Source organism: Mustela putorius, unplaced genomic scaffold (genome assembly GCF_011764305.1).
Source record: "Mustela putorius furo isolate JIRA1106 unplaced genomic scaffold, ASM1176430v1.1 tig00000854_pilon_pilon_pilon, whole genome shotgun sequence".
Lineage (NCBI taxonomy): Eukaryota > Metazoa > Chordata > Mammalia > Carnivora > Mustelidae > Mustela > Mustela putorius.
Genome location: NW_025421496.1, coordinates 5,156,165 through 5,174,591, shown reverse-complemented (window position 1 = coordinate 5,174,591; position 18,427 = coordinate 5,156,165). Strand labels below are relative to the sequence as shown.

The following is an 18,427-nucleotide window of genomic DNA, read 5'->3' as shown; positions in this document are numbered from 1 at the left end:
GAAGCTGACGCCCCACTGAGTGTCGACCCTGATGCAGGGCTTGATCCCGTGACCCCCCGATCATAAACTGGGCCATAACCAAGCTTAACCGACTTAGGCACCCAGGCACCCCAAATGTTTGTTTGTTTGTTTCACCAGTTTCACTGGGGAACTGGTCTAAAGAGCCCTTCACACTGTCATCTGAGAAGTCAGTTTCCAGACACTGTACTTCTATTTAATAAGGCTGTCATTTTGATACTGTTGATGATAGGTCAAAATGTGAATGTTGGGGCCATTTCTCAACACATAGAAGTACTTAAATTTGTGTTTAAGAGAGAATTAATGTTGATTATCAAGAATGAAAGCCATATTCGTCACTTAATGCAACATCATTTTCAGTGCCTTCCCCTTTTTGATTATAGCAGGGGCCTTAGTAGGTGTCAGTGAGGTATTTACTAAAAAGCCACAAAAGAACTATGATTATATATATATATTTTTAAGTTTATTTGACAGACAGAGATCACAGGTAGGCAGAGAGGCAGGCAGAGAGAGAGGAGGAAGCAGGCTCCCTGCTAAGCAGAGAGCCTGATGCGGGGCTCAATCCCAGGACCCTGGGATCATGACTCGAGCTGAAAGCAGAGGCCTTAACCCACTGAGCCACCCAGGCGCCCCTGTGATTATATTTAAAGAAAGAAATATTCCAAAAAAAAAAAAAAAAAGAAAGAAATATTCCTAAGAAAGTGTTGATGCACTGGATTATAGTAGCTTTTGGGGATAACTCTATAGTCCCAAGAAGAAAAGCTTAGTGTTTTGTAATGGATTAGATGGAAACAAAATATGCTTATCAATTTGTGTGTTAGGGACAGAGCTTTACTAACAGGTGTTAGGTTCCCTTCTTGTACAATAAATTTCTAATCATAACCAGTGCTGAATATGGATGTTATGGAGGTCTGTTCTGCAGTATCTGAGCTGTTGACTTAAATGCCTCAAACAGATGGATCCTTTAAGTTTTTAATGCTTTTTTCCCCCTATAGGTTGAACTTTTTCATAAAGATATAGAAGCTTTCCAAGAAGAATATAAAACAGCTTCATTAGCAGATTCATCACAAGTCAGTCTCTATGAATACTTCCATATATCTCCTATCAAGGTAGGGGAAATAGTCATTTTTATTATCCTTTATAATCTAGGTAATAGCAACTTGACTTGCTTTATTTGGGATATAAATTATATATCCCAATTATATATATATAATTACATATATATTTAAATTATTTTCTCTAACAGTATATAAATTCTTTAAATAAAGTAGCAGGAATAGTCCTCTGAAATTTTTATTTATACTTATAACAATTTTTCACTATATGGAAATAATATTGGAGCCACCTACAACATGTGTTTATATGTTCATATCTTTTTTTTTTAATTTTATTTTTTCAGTGTTCCAAGATTCATTGTTTATGTACCACACCCAGTGCTCCATGCAATACGTGCCCTCCTTAATACCCACCACCAGGCCCTCCCCCACCCCCGTTTCAAAACCCTCAGTTTGTTTCTCAGAGTCCATAGTCTCTCATGGTTCATCTCCCCCTCTGATTTCCACCAACTCACTTTTCCTCTCCATCTGCCAATGTCCTCCATGTTATTCCTTATGCTCCACAAATAAGTGAAGCCATATGATAATTGACTCTCTCTGCTTGACTTATTTCACTCAGCATAATCTCCTCGAGTCCCGTCCATGTTGATACAAAAGTTGGATAGTCATCCTTTCTGATGGAGGCATAATACTCCATTGTATATATGGACCATATCTTCTTTATCCATTTGTCTGTGGAAGGGCATCTTGGTTCTTTCCACAGTTTGGCAACTGTGGCCCTTGCTGCTATGAACATTGGGGTCTTGACCTAACATTTTTGTTACCTTAGTTTTCTGTTAACCTGTTTAATTTTGTGTATGATGTGTTTGTGTGTGTGTGTATTGGTATAACTGACATATAACATGGATTAGCTTCAGGTGTATAAGGTAATAATTTGATATTTGTATACTCTGTTAATGATCATTGCAATAAATTCGTTCCCATCCATCATGATACAGTGTTAAAAAAGTTTTTTTTTCTTGTAATGAGGTCTTTTAAGATTTATTTACTCTCTTAGCAACTTTAAAATAATGCACTATAATATTACTAACAATAGTCTCTGAGTTGTAAATTAATTTGTGGAGTAACCTTGATTTAAGAACTGAACACTGAATGGAACTAAATATAAGTTCTTAATACAGAGTTTCTGAATTACTTACATAACACTTGAAGAAAATTATAGAAAATTATTGTGTGTCTATATATATATATACACAAAATATATATTGTTATAAATAATTATATATAAATGCATATCATACTTACATAACACTTAAAATATTGTATAGAAAATTATATATATATACACAATATATATAGTATATAAATAATTATATAAATGCATACAATACAAAAGTGTGAAAGCTGGTTTAACTGATTTCAACCTGGTAACTTAATTCTAGTACTTGAAACACTGAGTTATTTTCAACAACTTCAACTTCTGGATTATTATTATTATTTAAAAATATATAAAAATTATTATTTTCATAGCTTTACCAAAAGATTTGGATTGAACCTAAGTACCATATTAGCTTACATTACTGAATTTAAAATTTTAAAAGAGTTGTATTCAATTTTAAACTCCTTTAACTTTTTACTTAATAATTTTGGCATATCTAAAATTGTCAAACTTTGAAATCTTATGGTGTAGTAAAGTTAAAATAAGATTAAATTTTAAAAGTTAAAATTGTCATTTTGCAGGTAGTGCTTAAATATTTGTCTCTTTATCTCTTTAGTTGCATTTAAGTGTTTCACTGAGGTCAGGAAGAGAAGAAGCTAAAGATTCAGAACAACAGGAAGGACTCGTGGCCGTTCGCTCTTTAAATCTTCTGCTGAAGAGTATTGGTGCCACCCTTACAGATGTACAAGATGTAGTTTTTAAGTATGTTTAATATTCAAATCTATAAACTGACAAAAAGTCCATTTTACATTTACCTAAAAACTTTACAAGTGAAAAAGTGTACAAAGGACATTGGAAATCATAGAAAAATATGGGTTTTGCTGTTAAATGGAATATGATTTAAGTAACATTTAACCGGCTAAGCCTTAACTAGAGGGAACAGAATAATTATTAAATAATTTCCTTAAGAAAGAGGGACAGAGGCCATACAAGTTTGTGCAACATGTAAGGCCTTTCTGGGCTACAGAAGGATTCCTGAGAAGCTGTGAGTGCCCGAAGGTATGGCACTTATACCATGTGGCTTCAGGGCTCTTAGGGTCAAGATTCTCAGAGCATATCCAACTAGAGCAAAATGAAAGCCGTGATAGGGGAAATGAAGAGATTCGTTTAAATGTTATAGCCGAGAATATACATTTTAATGTGAGTCGTAATGGAAGCTATTAGAGTACCTGACCAAATAAACTCAAAAAAGTCTTGAGTGGAGACTTCAGATGAGAATGACCTTTTCAGGTAGCACCCAGCAATGTTATTAAGAACCTTGGTAAGAATCAGTGAATCCAGTAGGATATAGCTCTAAATCTAGATAAAGTTAGATACCAGTCAAATTAAAGAACATAGGTTTGAAGACATTGGGAATAGGATGAGATTTCTCATCTGGCTTCTGTCTATCAGCTAACAGAGAGTTTCCCAAGCAGTGGATCCGCATGTGCTGTGAATAGGTTAGCAGTCAACCGACCTTGGTTCTAATCAGCCGTCCGCTGATTTGACAGGATCTGCAGCAACTGAAGCCTGTCCATTCTTGAGCAGAATGGCCAAAATCTTTAAAAAAAAAAAAAAAAATAAAATAAAAAAACCTCTCCATTCACCTCACCATGCCAGACATTTCTGTGTGGGCCATGACAAGGCAGAGTTGGAAAATACAGTTCATGTCCATGAGTGGGATCCAGAGGGTCTCTGAATCCTCTGAAGGATGTGAAAACATGTTTGTATTAGTGGCTCTTCTGAGGATAAGATCCATAGCTTTCATGAGATTCTTTGAGGGTTCTTTGAACAGAATGTGCTTATGTAAAAGAGCAGGCTTTCTGATTGGCATGCGAAATGTACGAAAAGGAAAGAAAAGGAAACAATTTGTTAATATTAAAAATATTCTCTTCCCTTGTCTCCCTCTTCCCCTTCTACACACACCCTCACACATATTTGTATGTGTTTTTCAGGCTTGCATTTTTTGAGCTGAACTATCAGTTCCATACAGCATCTGAACTACAGTCTGAAGTAATAAGACACTATTCAAAACAGGTTTGTCTGAGATATTTTATGAAGGGACAAATAGAGACAGTGCAACTGGGTCTGTACACGTATAATGTAGATTTGGCAAGGAAGTAAATAGCCATTTTCAAAATCTTAAAACTTTTTTTTTCCTCAGTATTGAAAAAGAAATTGAGCCATGCCACCATTTCATTTTTTTGCCTTTCTCTTTTTGAGCCACTGACAGAAATATTTTTTGTATAAGGGTGAACTTAAATATCTTTAAGTAAAATATTAACTAATTCACCAAACTTACTCTGAAAAAATAGTTTCAAGGGAAGCTGTTAGCAACTAACTGAATACAGGCAGTTTTTAATGTAGTTGTGTTGTTGAGTCAGTTAGTATGTTATTTTAGTGGATTTTTTTTTCCACCTTTAGAAAGATTCCTGTATCTTAGGATTTAACTTAGATAGCATCTGAGACAGCTATTCTGTAGTGGATAGACACTAAGCCTGATTCAAGATGTCTGGGTTTGTATTCCAGTTTTCCTATTTACCTACTACATGATCCTGGGCATCATTTGACTTCTGTGTTTCTCCAGCCTATAAAATGATGGTGGTAACAGCAACTGTCACACATAGTTGTAAAAGTGAAAGCATTTTGAGTATTCTAAAGCTTTATGTAAATATGTCATACTATCTGTAATACTCTAACACCAAATCACTTTTTAAAAAAACAAAACTAGTGATAAATAGGGTGATATGATATAGGTGTTGAAATTGGTGATAAGGGTGTTAGCCTTAAAGAAAAGAAACTGGATGTGTGTACTGAACATCAAAATTTTTTTCCAGTTGACTGAATTGATTTATATTTGTATTTCATTTTTAGGCCATTAAGCAAATGTATGTACTCATTCTTGGACTTGAAGTTTTGGGAAATCCCTTTGGCTTGATTAGAGAATTTTCTGAAGGTGTGGAAGCATTTTTTTATGAACCGTACCAGGTAATAAAATAGTTATTCTTGCATTGTATCACTAATACTTATGAAAAAATAATGCATCCCAAACTGTTAACTTGAAGTGTAGGTGTAAATAGATTTTGGGAGACATAACAGAAGACCATGATTTTGCAGCAAAGAATTGTAAGAGGTTTTGAGAAATTTGGAGGGAAATTTGACCCTTTCCCTCAAAATCTAAACTTAAGATTTTTACTTAAGATATACTTTACTTAAGATATACTAAATTTTCAGTATTCTGTTGGAATATTAAAGGTAGATAAACATTTTCCGCAGTAGAGTAAGATCATCATGGACAGGCAGCCTTGCTTAGCACAGTTGTGTGGGACATTGTAAACAACTATAGGCAGACACCGTGCAAAACCATCTTAATCACCACTTCCTCATGGATAAAAATACATGTTTATAAAAAATTAAAAAACACATCTTAATCAGTGACAAAATAGTGATTGTTTTTTGTTTTTTGGGGTTTTTTAAAAAAGATTTTATTTATTTATTTGACAGAGATCACAAGTAGGCAGAGAGGCAGGCAGAGAGAGGGAGGAGCAGGCTCCCCACTGAGCAGGGAGCCTGATGCGGGACTCGATCCCAGGGTCCTGGGATCATGACCTGAGCCGAAGGCAGAGGCTTAAGCCACTGAGCCACCCAGGCGCCACCAAAATAGTGATTGTTTTGTCCCTTAACATTTTCTTTTAAAACATTCAAAACTCACTTACTTCTAAATGTAGAGGGTAATGAAAAAGTAAAACTGTTACTTACATTGTACAGTATATTTGAAACATCAATATTAAGTATTAAATTGCAGTTACTTCTTTTACAAAAATTGTCAAGAGTAGTTTGTGCTTATGTTTTCCTCCTGGAATTTTCATTTTGGAGCAAACATGTTTTGTACACATTGGTGAACAGTCCTGTTCCTGAGTTTGGATCCACTTGTTCCTTGTAATTTCAACGTCAAGAAGTATCTCTTAGAATTTTGTTAATGTGAAGTTTTTGCTGGTTTCACTTCCTCTAGGATATTTTTATTCTTGTCCCTATTGCTTCTTAACTTATATCAGTAAGTTCACTTTAAAAGAAAATGTAACCTTTGTTGTTATTATTTGACCCTTTAGGGAGCCATCCAGGGTCCCGAAGAGTTTGTGGAGGGGATGGCACTAGGACTGAAGGCATTAGTTGGTGGAGCTGTTGGTAAGAAAGAGGACACCGACCAGCTGTGATTAGTGCAAGAAAGTAATTTTACCTCCGCTTTTACTAAAAATAATGATTATTTCTGCTAGGTGGATTAGCTGGTGCTGCCTCCAAAATCACCAATGCTATGGCTAAAGGGGTGGCAGCTATGACCATGGATGAAGACTACCAGCAGAAGAGGAGAGAAGCCATGAATAGGCAGCCAGCCGGTCTTAGAGAAGGCATCACTCGTGGAGGAAAAGGCTTAGTTTCTGTAAGAAATTTCCCAGGGTGGTGAACTGGTCAGGGATTATCTTCTTATTCTTCTTCTTCTTTCTTTAAAGATTTTATTTATTTATTTGATAGAGTGAGAGAGAGCATGAGCAGCGGGGAGGGGCAGAGGAAGAGGGACAAGCATACTCCCCTCTCAGCAAGGGAGCTCGACTCCCGGCTGGATCCCAGGACCTGGGCTGAAGGCAGACACTTAACTGACTGAGCCACCCAAGCGCTCCTCAGGGAATATCTTTTAAAGCTACATTTGGCGAATAAGAAAATAGGTACTTAACTTGCACTCCTTCAAGCATTATTTAGATATTGGAGGAGCAGTGAGTTGTGACCTATATAAAATACATCAGTAACCTCTAAAAGCATTGTTTAACTAGGATACTTAGGTAATGCATTTCTAGATGTATTTCTGTTCCGGTGCTTTCTAGATTGTTACAGTATCTAGAAAGCAGAACCCTCTATTTTTTTTTTTTTGTAAGCCAGAGTTGGTTCTTTAAAGAATCATGTTGAAAGTATTACAAATTTTCCTTTTCCTCCCTAGGGTTTTGTAAGTGGCATAACAGGAATTGTTACAAAACCTATCAAAGGCAAGTACATTCCTTTGGGCCATATAGATTACCAGGTCTTTCAGAAATTGATTCTGTTTTCATTCTTGATCCATTTGCCTAAAGCTTTGTTTCTTTCTTTCTAGGAGCTCAAAAAGAAGGAGCAGCTGGTTTCTTTAAAGGTGTTGGGAAGGGTTTAGTTGGAGCAGTGGCAAGGCCAACTGGAGGCATCATAGACATGGCCAGCAGTACATTTCAGGGAATAAAAAGGTAGGTTTTCTCTGGTGGAAGATATGAGTAAAATGCTTAAACTGTGAGAAATAAAATAAATGGGCTGTTTGGCTCAAGGCCCTTCGTTTTGAACTGTATAATATGGCAAGTTATGTATTATCTTCCTAATTCCCATTTAAGTTTCCTTTGCATCATTTCTGCATTACAGAGCTGTTCTTTTTTGGTTCTTCATTCCCAGCAGCCTTGCAGGAAGGGCTTGGCAAGTTAAGCAAGCTTTTACTTACCTATTATAAGTACATTAGAATAATGTGATGCCATATATATGATATACAGGCATTATATATGTATAACTCTATCTACATATATATATATATATATACATACATACATACACACACACACACACCCATGAGTTATAAAAATTACTGAATTATCCATGAGTTATATAAAATTCACTGAATTTTATCAAATTGAAGTGAAGCCATTTGGATTTGACCTTTACTTCTGGTAAGTTTTTTGATTACTAATTCAGTCTCTTTATTTAATAGAAGTCTTAATCAGATTGTTTGTTTATTCATTCAATTGAAGTCCTCTTTCTTTTTTTCTTTGTCATTTTTGCTGACTCTGAGAACCAATTTTTTATTTCATTGGTCCCTCCATTGTTCTTCTCCTTATCTCTGTTCTAATGTTCTTTTCTGCGCCAGTTTTTCTTATGTCCTTCCTTCTGCTAACTTCGGGTCGTTTGCTTTTCTTCCTTCGGTTTTGCAAGGTGTAAATTTAGATTATTGATTTGGGATCTTTCTTCTTTTTAAGTGTTAGGCATTCACAGCAATAAATCACTCTCTGAGCGCTGTCTTTGCCTTCTCCCATAAGTTTTGGTACATTGTGTTTGTTTTCATTTGTCTCAAAGTAGTTACTTTCCTTGGTTATTTTTCTTGGACCTTCTGCCATTCGGTTCCCACAATTTTGTGAATTGCCCAAATTTCCTTCTCTTACAAATTTCCAGTTTTATTCTGTGTGGCCATAAAACAAACCTTATAGGTTTCAGCATTTTTATATTTATTAAGACATGCTTTAGGGCCTAATACATGGTCTGTTCTGGAAAGTGTTCTGTGTCCACTTGAGAAAAATACATAGTTTCCTGTTGTTGAATTAAATGTTCTCTGTATAGAGGTCTATTAGGTCTAGTTGGATTACAGTGTTATTCAAGTCTTCTGTTTCCTTGCTCATCTTCTATTTAGCAGCCATGATTAAAAGTAGGATATAGAAATAACTGTTATACTGATTTTTTTGCTCTTTTCAGTTCTGCCAGTTTTTGGTTCATGTATTTGGGAGCTCTCTTGTTAAGTACAAATGTGTTCATAATTTTTATATCTTCTTGATATATTAACTTTTCTTGTAAAATGTCCTCCTTTGTATTTAATAAGAATATCTTGTTTAGAATTTAATTTTCTTCTGAACTTGGTATGGCTTTTCCAGCCCTCTTTTGGTTATTGTTTACATATTATATCCTTTTGCATCCTTTCATTTTCAACTTACTTTCATCTTTGACTCTAAAAGTCGGTCTTGGATCATATACTTGGATCATACCTTTTTATCTGTTCTGCCAATTTCTGTTTTTTAATTGGAGAACTTACCCATATGTATGTGTTATACATATGGATACATTATGTGGTAAGCTCTTAATTAATGTTGGTTGAATCTGTGAATATTTTTTGAATGAATGAACAAATAGACCATTCTCATGTAGGTCCATACAGTCAAAAAATGTTAAATTATTATAGTACCAAATCTAGCAATGCATATATATTTTTCAAACAGTAACTGTCAAGTCCAACTGGGACTATGAGGAATGTTAGAGTATTTGAACATTAGAAAACTATACATGTAATGTGATTTATAACAATAACAGATTGAAGGAGATTAACTGTATGATGACAGCAGTGACCAGAAAGGAATTTCATATTTCAAATTCATTGCCCATTCAAGATTTTAAAAAAACAATAACAATAACAAAGAACTATAAGCAGACTAAGAGTAGAAATGAATGTCCTTGTTTTGACAAAAGATACCTTAAAAATTTTTTTTGTTAATATTGGTTCTTCATGGAGAAATCTTAGAAGCTATCCCTTTACGGTGTCTGGGTGGCTCAGTTGTTAAGCATCTGCCTTTGGCTCAGGTCATGATACCAGGGTCCTGGGATCGAGCCATACAGGTTCCCTTCTGGCGGGAGGCCTGCTTCTTCCTCTCCCCCTGCTTGTGTTCCCTCTCTCGCTGTCTCTGTCAAATAAATAAATAAATAAGAAGTAGAACAATCTTTCCCTTTAAAGTTAGAAATGAGGCAAGGTCACAATCACCTCTTATATTTAGTATTATATTGGTGTACTTAGCATTGAACTGGAAGAGCTAGACAGTATAATAGAAAAAAAAAAGAAATGAAGTCTTAAATCAGAGAAAAAAGAAAAAAAGCAACATTCATTTGCTGATTGTAATTATTGTCTACAAAGAAAATCCAAGACAGTCTGTAAACAAACTTCTTTACAAGTTGACATTTTTTTAGAAATCTTACATTAGTGGCATAAAGACAAATTTTAAAATAGAGAAGTGATGTAATAGTCTTATCCAAAGAAGATTCTTTTTAGTAGTTGTATTTTAAAGTGTACTAAAGAGTTCTTGAATAATTTTTGTAGTCAAGTTATATTTTTTTTCCTGCAGAGCTACAGAGACTTCTGATGAAGTGGAGAGCCTGCGGCCCCCACGATTCTTTAATGAGGATGGAGTCATCAGACCTTACAGGTTGAGGGATGGGACTGGAAACCAGATGTTACAGGTGGGTGAAGAAATATTTTACACATTACGAGTAATTTAGTCAGGTTTGCTATATTAAAAGTAGTTATATACTATTTTAAATATATGTTAGATTATTTCGGCTTTTATGTGTTTTGCTTAATTCTATTTATAAGTTTCTAATACTTAGGTTTTAATGTACATTTATTTACTATAAGATTTTTTTTTTCTTTTTTACAGGCATCAAAAAGTTTGATATGAAAACAATTAATGCATGACTTTACAAGTGAAAGCCAACAGTAGATTTTAGTCTTAAAATTTTCAAACTACGTACAGCTGTTTCAGTATTTTGAATACAAAGAAAAGCTTTTGTATTGGTAAATTTTTGTATAGGATTTTAGTGAATCTGATCTTTTTATAGGATGTTCTTAGTTCTGTACTGGATTTGCTAAATTTGTTGAAAACCATCATGCCTTATGTACCCTCATAGTTGGTGGTACTTACTTAACCAATTAAACCATTTCTTTTTAGGGTACTTCCCTTTGCATATCAGGCCACTAGTAGCTTTTACACAGTTCTCATGTCCATTTGGACATGGATAAGGAAAAAAACCCATATCACTGCTGTTGGTGAAATTCTTGGGTTCTTAGACTTTTCTTTTGAAGATATTCAACTAGCCTTAACCCTCTTCTTGCCTTATGCCTGTGTGGTCTATTTGAAATCTGTGGGATCTGATAAGCAGTTCACATGAAAGCCAACATCTTTTATTAAGGAAAATCAGATTTGAAACAAAAAGCCATTTGGAGGTAGAATATTTTATTTAAAATAATAGCTATTTTTCTTACTTTGAAAACTGGACTTCTTAAAATTTGGATTATGGTGTAGGTAACATCCATAATAGATTATACCAACTTAAAGTTATTTCATCTTTCGTTTAGATATGGACTACTAAATTAAATCATTTTTTTGCAAACAGACAAGGAATCATTATGTTATATAGACTTGAAAATATTTGTAGTAATAATAAACAGTGGGGATATAGCCCTTCCTTTGTAACCTTGATATTTTAAATATTGTCATGTTTAAAATGATCATGGTAAATATTTAAAAGTTCAATATTTTACCCACTACATGCAGGATATATAATTTTGCGTAAAATGTACTTCCATCTAATATAGTAAAACATGACCATTGAGTTAGTGTGTATTATTTAGTAAAGCGATAGTGTGTTTTTAAATGTTTTTAAAGCATCCAAATAATTGCACATTGGGACAGAAGTGGCGATCTAGTGAGAGGTTGTGCTCTAAAAGGCATTTTGTGCAATCTCTGTGGTGATAGTATATCATTCTTTGGTAGATGGAAATGGTGCAGAAGTCACCCTTGGTTAATACAATTGAAAAATATACTTCTACTCAATTCCAGCCTTCCCTTTTTAGGGAAGGAACCTGTTACTTGTATTAGTAGCTTATGTTAACCTATTACTGACATTTTACTGGGCTGAATAGTTACTAGATCACCTGTTGAAAAATTAAAAATATTTCCTGAGAAACTTTTAATTAATTCAGTAAGAAGTAAGGATGAGTAGTGAGGGAAATAATCCTCATTATTAGGAAATAGATTATGATAAATAAGAAAGCCATGACATACAAAAATTTCTCTCAGTTGATAATTTGATCTTAGTGACAAGTAAATTTATTTTATACCTACATTAATGGTTTGCTGAAGCTTTAAACTTTGGGATTTAAAAGCCATGATCTTTGGCTCTGTGTTTTTAATGGTACATATTATTTTTAGTAGGCCAGTTTTAGTGTTAACTGCTAAAAGAGCTATTTAAATGATTAAAACCTCACAATCCTTGTAGCCATTTTTACTTGTTTTTTAGCAAGAGCATTAAACACAGTATTAGCTGGAATACCTATATTCACCAGAGGCCTTAGGATGTTGTGGTTAGCATTGTTCTCTTATAGGTGTGAGAAGCAGGTTGTTGGTTTGGTGGTAATGGTGCTTTTTAAATCAAAACTGTCATTAGCAAATATTTTACAATACATGAGTGCCAGTACTCTAGAAAAAAAGCAGATGATGTAGAAACAGGATTTAAAGTCTCATCTAGAGAGATTAAATCTAAGTGATTTAACATTGGTGCTTTAGCAAATGTATAATACTTTAAATGTTTCTCCTTTTATTTTCTAATTCTTTTAAAGGAAAAAAAAAGGTACTCTATGTTCAGTAAATTATATGGGCCTATATATAATTAAATATAAAACACACTTTGGTTGTATGCCTTTGTATCTAGAAAGGAGTACCGTATTACAGTGCCTCCAGCTGGGCAATTCAAGTTCACTACTAGAGAAATAGAATAATAATTCTCATATATTCATGGAATACCTTACTGGTATCATCCAACCATTTTATCTATTGAGTGTACCAGCCAGCGAGGTTTAGTCTTAGGTCTATTAAGTTATGGAATGTTATATCTGTAATTACTGCCCTACTCAGATCTGAACTCTGCCTTAAGGTTATTCTGACTCCTTGAACATTTCATAATTTTACATGTTTTGCAAGCATTTTGCCATGCTTAACTAACCTCTGTGCTTCTTTTTTCCTCTACCATGCTTACAGAAAATTCAGGTCTACAGGGAGTGGATTATGACTCACAGTAGCAGTAGTGATGATGATGATGATGATGATGATTAGGCAGATCTGAAATGTTAAATTCATGTTCTTTGTCATTTTATTTGGAATGTTTCGTTAACATGATTTGTATGACTGCTACCACAACGCCCGTATGTCCAGTGTTAGGGTATTAAAATACTTTTTCCTTTTAAAATGTTTTTCTACATGTTTACAGAAAGCAAAGGAATTACATATTTAAGCACAGAAAAAAATGTATTCTACATCCAAAGTAGGGCATACTATATATTCTGGCATTTGCTTGTATATGTTTTGTAGCTTTGCAATGCTGAGTTCATCTTTAAGATTTAAAAGTTAAATATTTTTTTTAATGTTCACTAGTTTTATTTTCAAGTACCTGTTTATTGGTAAAATACCATTTTTAATATTCTCTGTAAATTTTCTGGGCTGTAATAGAATGCCATCGTATAAAAAAGAATAGTAATACCCAGTCAGTATTTTATATTTAGCATTTTAAGAGTGTTTTGTCAAATTTCATTTAATAATAATAAATTTATGTGACTTCAAGCAATATGAATTTGTTGTTCTCTTCCAAAACCACATAGGTTATACTGCTATTATAAGGAACATTCATGATTTGTTATGGACATTAGTGACATAATTTATAGTCTTACAAAGAAAAAAGTTCTGTTCTTTGGTTCACTTTTTATTTCATTATGTATGTATATATACAATGAACAAAGTTGGTTTTATAGTCATTATATTTACTTATTAACCTAAATATCTGTATGCTGTATCCCTCATAAAATATTAAAAGTTAATTCAGGACATCAGAAGAATTTTTATAGTAAGCAGAATTATGTATGTTTTTTTCTTGGTTGTATTGGAAAATATTATCAATGTGTCTGAAAGATCTATGAGCAGAACTGTTTGTTTTGTGCACTGAAGGGTTTTCTTTAATTTTCAATTTAAATAAAACTATTCTGTCCTGTTTCACGAGGAAGTTAGATATACAAAAAAAAAAAAAAAAAAAAAGAAAGAAAGAAAGAAAATCCTCTAAAGAGTAAATGACTATTAGTATAATATGATGGGGTTTTCTGAAATTTTTATTTAGATTCCAGTATAGTTAACATACAGTGTAAAACTGGTTTCACGTAGATGATACAGTGATTCCACACTTCCATACATCACCTGGTGCTCATCACACGTGCATTCCTTAACTCCCCATCACCTGTTTCACCCTTCTCTCCACTCACCTCCCCTCTGGTAATCACCAGTTTGTTCCCAGTGCTTAAGAGTCTGTTTCTTTGTGTCTCTCTCTCTTTCTCACAGTAATATTTAATCCCTATGGCTGCTGTGCTTTGGGATCAACAAAGAAACATTTACCTTATTTATGTTAATCAGTTTGTGTATATTGAGCTTATATTAATTAGATTATAGTAAATAACTGCCTTCATTGTCCAACTTTTGGCTTAATTGATTCAGCCCATGATTTCTGAGTCTGATTCTTAAGTTTACCAACATTGTACTTCTGTAAATCAGTATTCTCTTTTTCTTAGAAAATGAATGACTTTTAATTTTTTAATATTGAGCTTACAAAAAAGGATGCTAAAAAGTATTAAGACATTTCTTCTGAAATACCTACCTGCCTAACATTCATTTAAATTAAGTAGGAATTAAGGTTGTGTGTACTAGGGACCAAGAAATATGTCAGTGTCAAAGAACGTATTTATTGTTTTCCTCAAAATAGTATTCTTATCTTTTTGGAATAGTGAATGCATGAGAACAGTTACCATTAAAATAGTCATGACTGGTGTTGGAGACTGGTATCTGGTCCCCACTAGTTTCTCTCACCCTTGGCCAAATCATACAAAACCTTCTCCTCCTACAAGAAGCTAGAGAGAACACTGCCCATTGTTACGTATTGTTGTATGCCTTAGGAAGGAGAGGTCTGGAAATGTCTTCATTGGCTTTTTACATTTCAGCTAGGCATGGGCCCTTTCTAAAAGGGAAAAATGCTAAACTTCTTGATTCCAAGGCATTTACTGAGTTTCCTGTGGTTGGTCTGTGACACTTAAGACTACGGTATAGTTCTCATTAAGATTCTTAAGAATTTATCTGCAAAAGGTCTGGGCATTTCAGCATTGACTTGCCATTTTAATGCAAAGAAAATTGTAAGTAAGATTGCATTTGTTTAAAATCCCTTGAAAAGTGAAATGGTTTAAAACAATACTCTGGTAGCTAGTAAATTGTTATGTGGCTCATGTGGTCCTAAGGATTCATCAATCTTCAGTTTCTAACCCTTAGAAGTGAAATACATTCTTTGACAGTATAATTGCCCTTGTTCTGTTTCTGTTTTCCTACCACAGTGAAAAAATCTTTTCAAGATTTAAGATTACACTATTTATACTAATGTGCTCTTGTTGGAGATAAAGGACATGGACAAATACCTTTTTACTCCATTAAATAAGCAGAAAATGAGTTCAACTGTGGCACTTTCATGAGATGAATAGTTCTTTTGTTTATTAGAGGCTCTGTAATTAATTAGAATTTTAAAATGGGAGTATGATCTAATGAGAAAGTCCAGTGACAAAGCCGCATTTGAAAGGTTGATTATGAGATACCACACCTATCCATATCCTTTATTTATATTCTGCATTTCTACATGGTCACTGCTTATGTATAGAAAAAGGGAAGGAACATCTTTCTCTCTTCTCTAAGGGAGTAATTACTCATTCTTTATTTGCCTTTGTATTTACTTGACTTGAATAACATACTGAAAACTGGCAGGAAGAAAAATCCATAAAAGGCCTGGAATTGTGAACACCTGTCACCATGAATAAACTTATAAGAGCAGCCTGTGAATGAAATAAGATGAATTCGATATAGCAAATGTAAATCCAGAGTAATACAGCTGTCAATATTCCTTATGAAACAAGAAGTCAGAATAAATTTTAGTTTGTTTCTGTGCTTAAAATAATCTGGATTTTATAAACTTTGCTTTTTTGAAATTGTTCAAAATACATATCAGTGTTAATCAGTTGATTTTCAAGTCATGTTATTAAAATTTGCAGATGGAGCCATTGTAGATCTATGACTAAGGCATCAACATTCAACATGAAATATATGCTATCATGTTTACACCCCAGGTCATATAAAGAATGACAGCTGTAATAGTAGTTTGTCTGATTTAAGTCCTGTGGTGAAATTTAGCTTCATACTTTCCTGTAGTAATGAGAGGAAAACCAAAAACAACCATCCTAAGTGTTATTGTGTACTCATACTGTACCTCAATTGAGCCTTTGGGTTTTGTTTTAGAGATTTCCTTGCAAATGTAGAATTTATTATTTATAATAGTAAAAAATATTAGAGGTTTTATGAGGTCTAAATAAGATACACGGTTATTCATTTAGATCAAGTAATAATTATGATGGACATATAAAAACGGCAGTTTCTTTCTTCTCTCCCTGCACCTTAGGGATAAATGGAGATTGATTAAAAATGTTAAGATTGTTGATTTAATCTTTAATTTCAGTGTATGAATGTTTGAATTGGTGAAATGCAGTGAGTACACTGAATACAATACAAAACATTACTGAAAGTCCTGAATCAGAGAAGAATAAAACACATGATTTCAAATAGGTATGTGTTAGGGAGGTAATTAGAATAATTTATGATTTTCATACATAAGGGTTTATGGTTGGTTAGTTTTAATGTGGCAGACCATTTTCATGTACATCATTATCTCAATCAGTGTGATGAATTTATCCAGCAACAGTGTACCTCTAAAAAAATGAGCCTAAAATTAAATGTCTAATAACTTTGTAAAATTGGTTTTTAATATAGCCTTCTTTTTTTTATATATAAATATCCTAAACAGTGGAAATTATAATAAAGATATGTACTAAGTTGCAGTGTGCCTTTGTTCTGAATCTTAGACATTCATAAATATCTGAGCATTCAAAATAATACAGTTATTATTAGCTTTTTTAACAAAAAAACATAATCAGGATTGTCAGAAACTTAGCTAAATATATATATATATATATATATATATATATATATATTTCTTAATTGGGTATGCTGTGTTTTTCTACCCTAAGTTATCATTTATCAATAACCTTTTAATCATATACGTCTATAAGATCTTCTGAATGTGGAGCTTGGGATTTCTTTTTTTTTTTTCTTTTAAAGATTTTATTTATTTATTTGACAGACAGAGATCACAAGTAGGCAGAGAGGCAAGCAGGGGTGAGGTGGGGAGGTAAGCAGGCTCCATCCCAGGACCCTGGGATCATGCCTGGAGCCGAAACCCAAACCTCCATGGAAAGAGCTAAATCCTTTTGTCAATCAATTAGCTAACATTGATTCTCAGTCTATAACTGTTGTATTTTATGGGAGATATAAAAATTTTCAAAAATTATTTTTTTTACAATGTTGAAGTAATATATGCTCAGTAAAGTAGGAAACTATAGGAATAAAAATTATCCTGTCTCCCCACCATTTATGTTACAGTTCCTTTTAAAAATTTTATTAACATGATTATAATCCGAATATATAAATTTCTATTGTATATTTTTGTTATTATAAGTTCTTATAAATAGAATTATTAACTTCTAAAGTTTAAAAAAGTGATCTATTCATAGAATAATTCTAGTGTGGGGAAACTGGTCTTTATTTCTGGAATACATACATAAAAGCCAGCAGAATATTTTCTTAATTTTTATAAGTTTTATAGCTGTAATAGATTTCCTTTCTTGGTTTTTGTTGAACATGTTTCTTTTTAAAGTTTTCACCCCTTAAATCTTTGCCTCTTAGAATGAGTGTGTGTGTGTGTGTGTATGAGAGATCGTGAGATCTTTGTGTCGTTCACTGTGCATGAATGTTGTCAGTTAATTATCCCACGAGGGTAGTATACTCTTAAGCATTTCAGATATTTTAAATTTTTATCTGTGTTGTCTTTGAATCTCTTAGATCTCTTTCCATGATGTTACTATGCTTATGTGAGTTGTAGCAGGGAGGCTGTTTTTGTTTGTTGTATATTTCTTTTCTTTCAGAAATTACAGATGTTTATAATTAGCTTCAAACACTGCCTAAATGGCAGTTGGAAGATAACTGCCTTCGGCTGACGTGGTCTTTCCCTTTACTTCGGGAGGAGAGTTACAACTGATCTGGAAGAAAGGGCTTACCATAGGCAGTCAGATCACCAGAGTAGTTCCGAACACTCTTCCTGGCTTCATCTGAAATTTTGAGTAAGTGGACAAGAACTAGGAGACAAAGGCTTATTGGATTTTACTCTTCATTTTTTAACTTTTCCCTCCAGAAGCAGACTTCTGAATGGGATGAGAAATCTGAAGAGAGCCAAATGCTGTTGTCCAGGAAAGTTTGAGCTCTTAGTGTCCCAAATAAAGCAGATCCTATGGGCAAGCAGATTACCCATCCAACCTGGATACAGTCTCATACCTCATTTATCAATTTAGCAGAGATCTTTTGGAGAGTTTGGGGGTACATCA

General features: G+C 33.6%; 1 protein-coding gene across 5 annotated transcripts in view; it reads left to right on the top strand.

Annotated features, from left to right (window-relative positions):
* VPS13A (vacuolar protein sorting 13 homolog A) overlaps positions 1–18,427 on the top strand; it is a 230,244-nt gene that overhangs the window by 195,201 nt on the left and 16,616 nt on the right. For 2 of the 5 annotated variants that reach the window (XM_045085368.1, XM_045085367.1), the window contains exons 60-68: positions 1,014–1,127; positions 2,849–2,994; positions 4,227–4,308; positions 5,146–5,259; positions 6,381–6,456; positions 6,546–6,709; positions 7,262–7,307; positions 7,412–7,535; positions 10,212–10,326. In XM_045085368.1, the coding sequence (XP_044941303.1) occupies positions 1,014–1,127; positions 2,849–2,994; positions 4,227–4,308; positions 5,146–5,259; positions 6,381–6,456; positions 6,546–6,709; positions 7,262–7,307; positions 7,412–7,535; positions 10,212–10,326 (981 nt within the window). Of the gene's footprint in view, positions 1–1,013; positions 1,128–2,848; positions 2,995–4,226; positions 4,309–5,145; positions 5,260–6,380; positions 6,457–6,545; positions 6,710–7,261; positions 7,308–7,411; positions 7,536–10,211; positions 10,327–10,523; positions 11,561–12,902; positions 16,893–18,427 lie in introns of those variants that run through there. The other 3 variants (XM_045085369.1, XM_045085370.1, XR_006608221.1) reach the window with 3 other exon arrangements.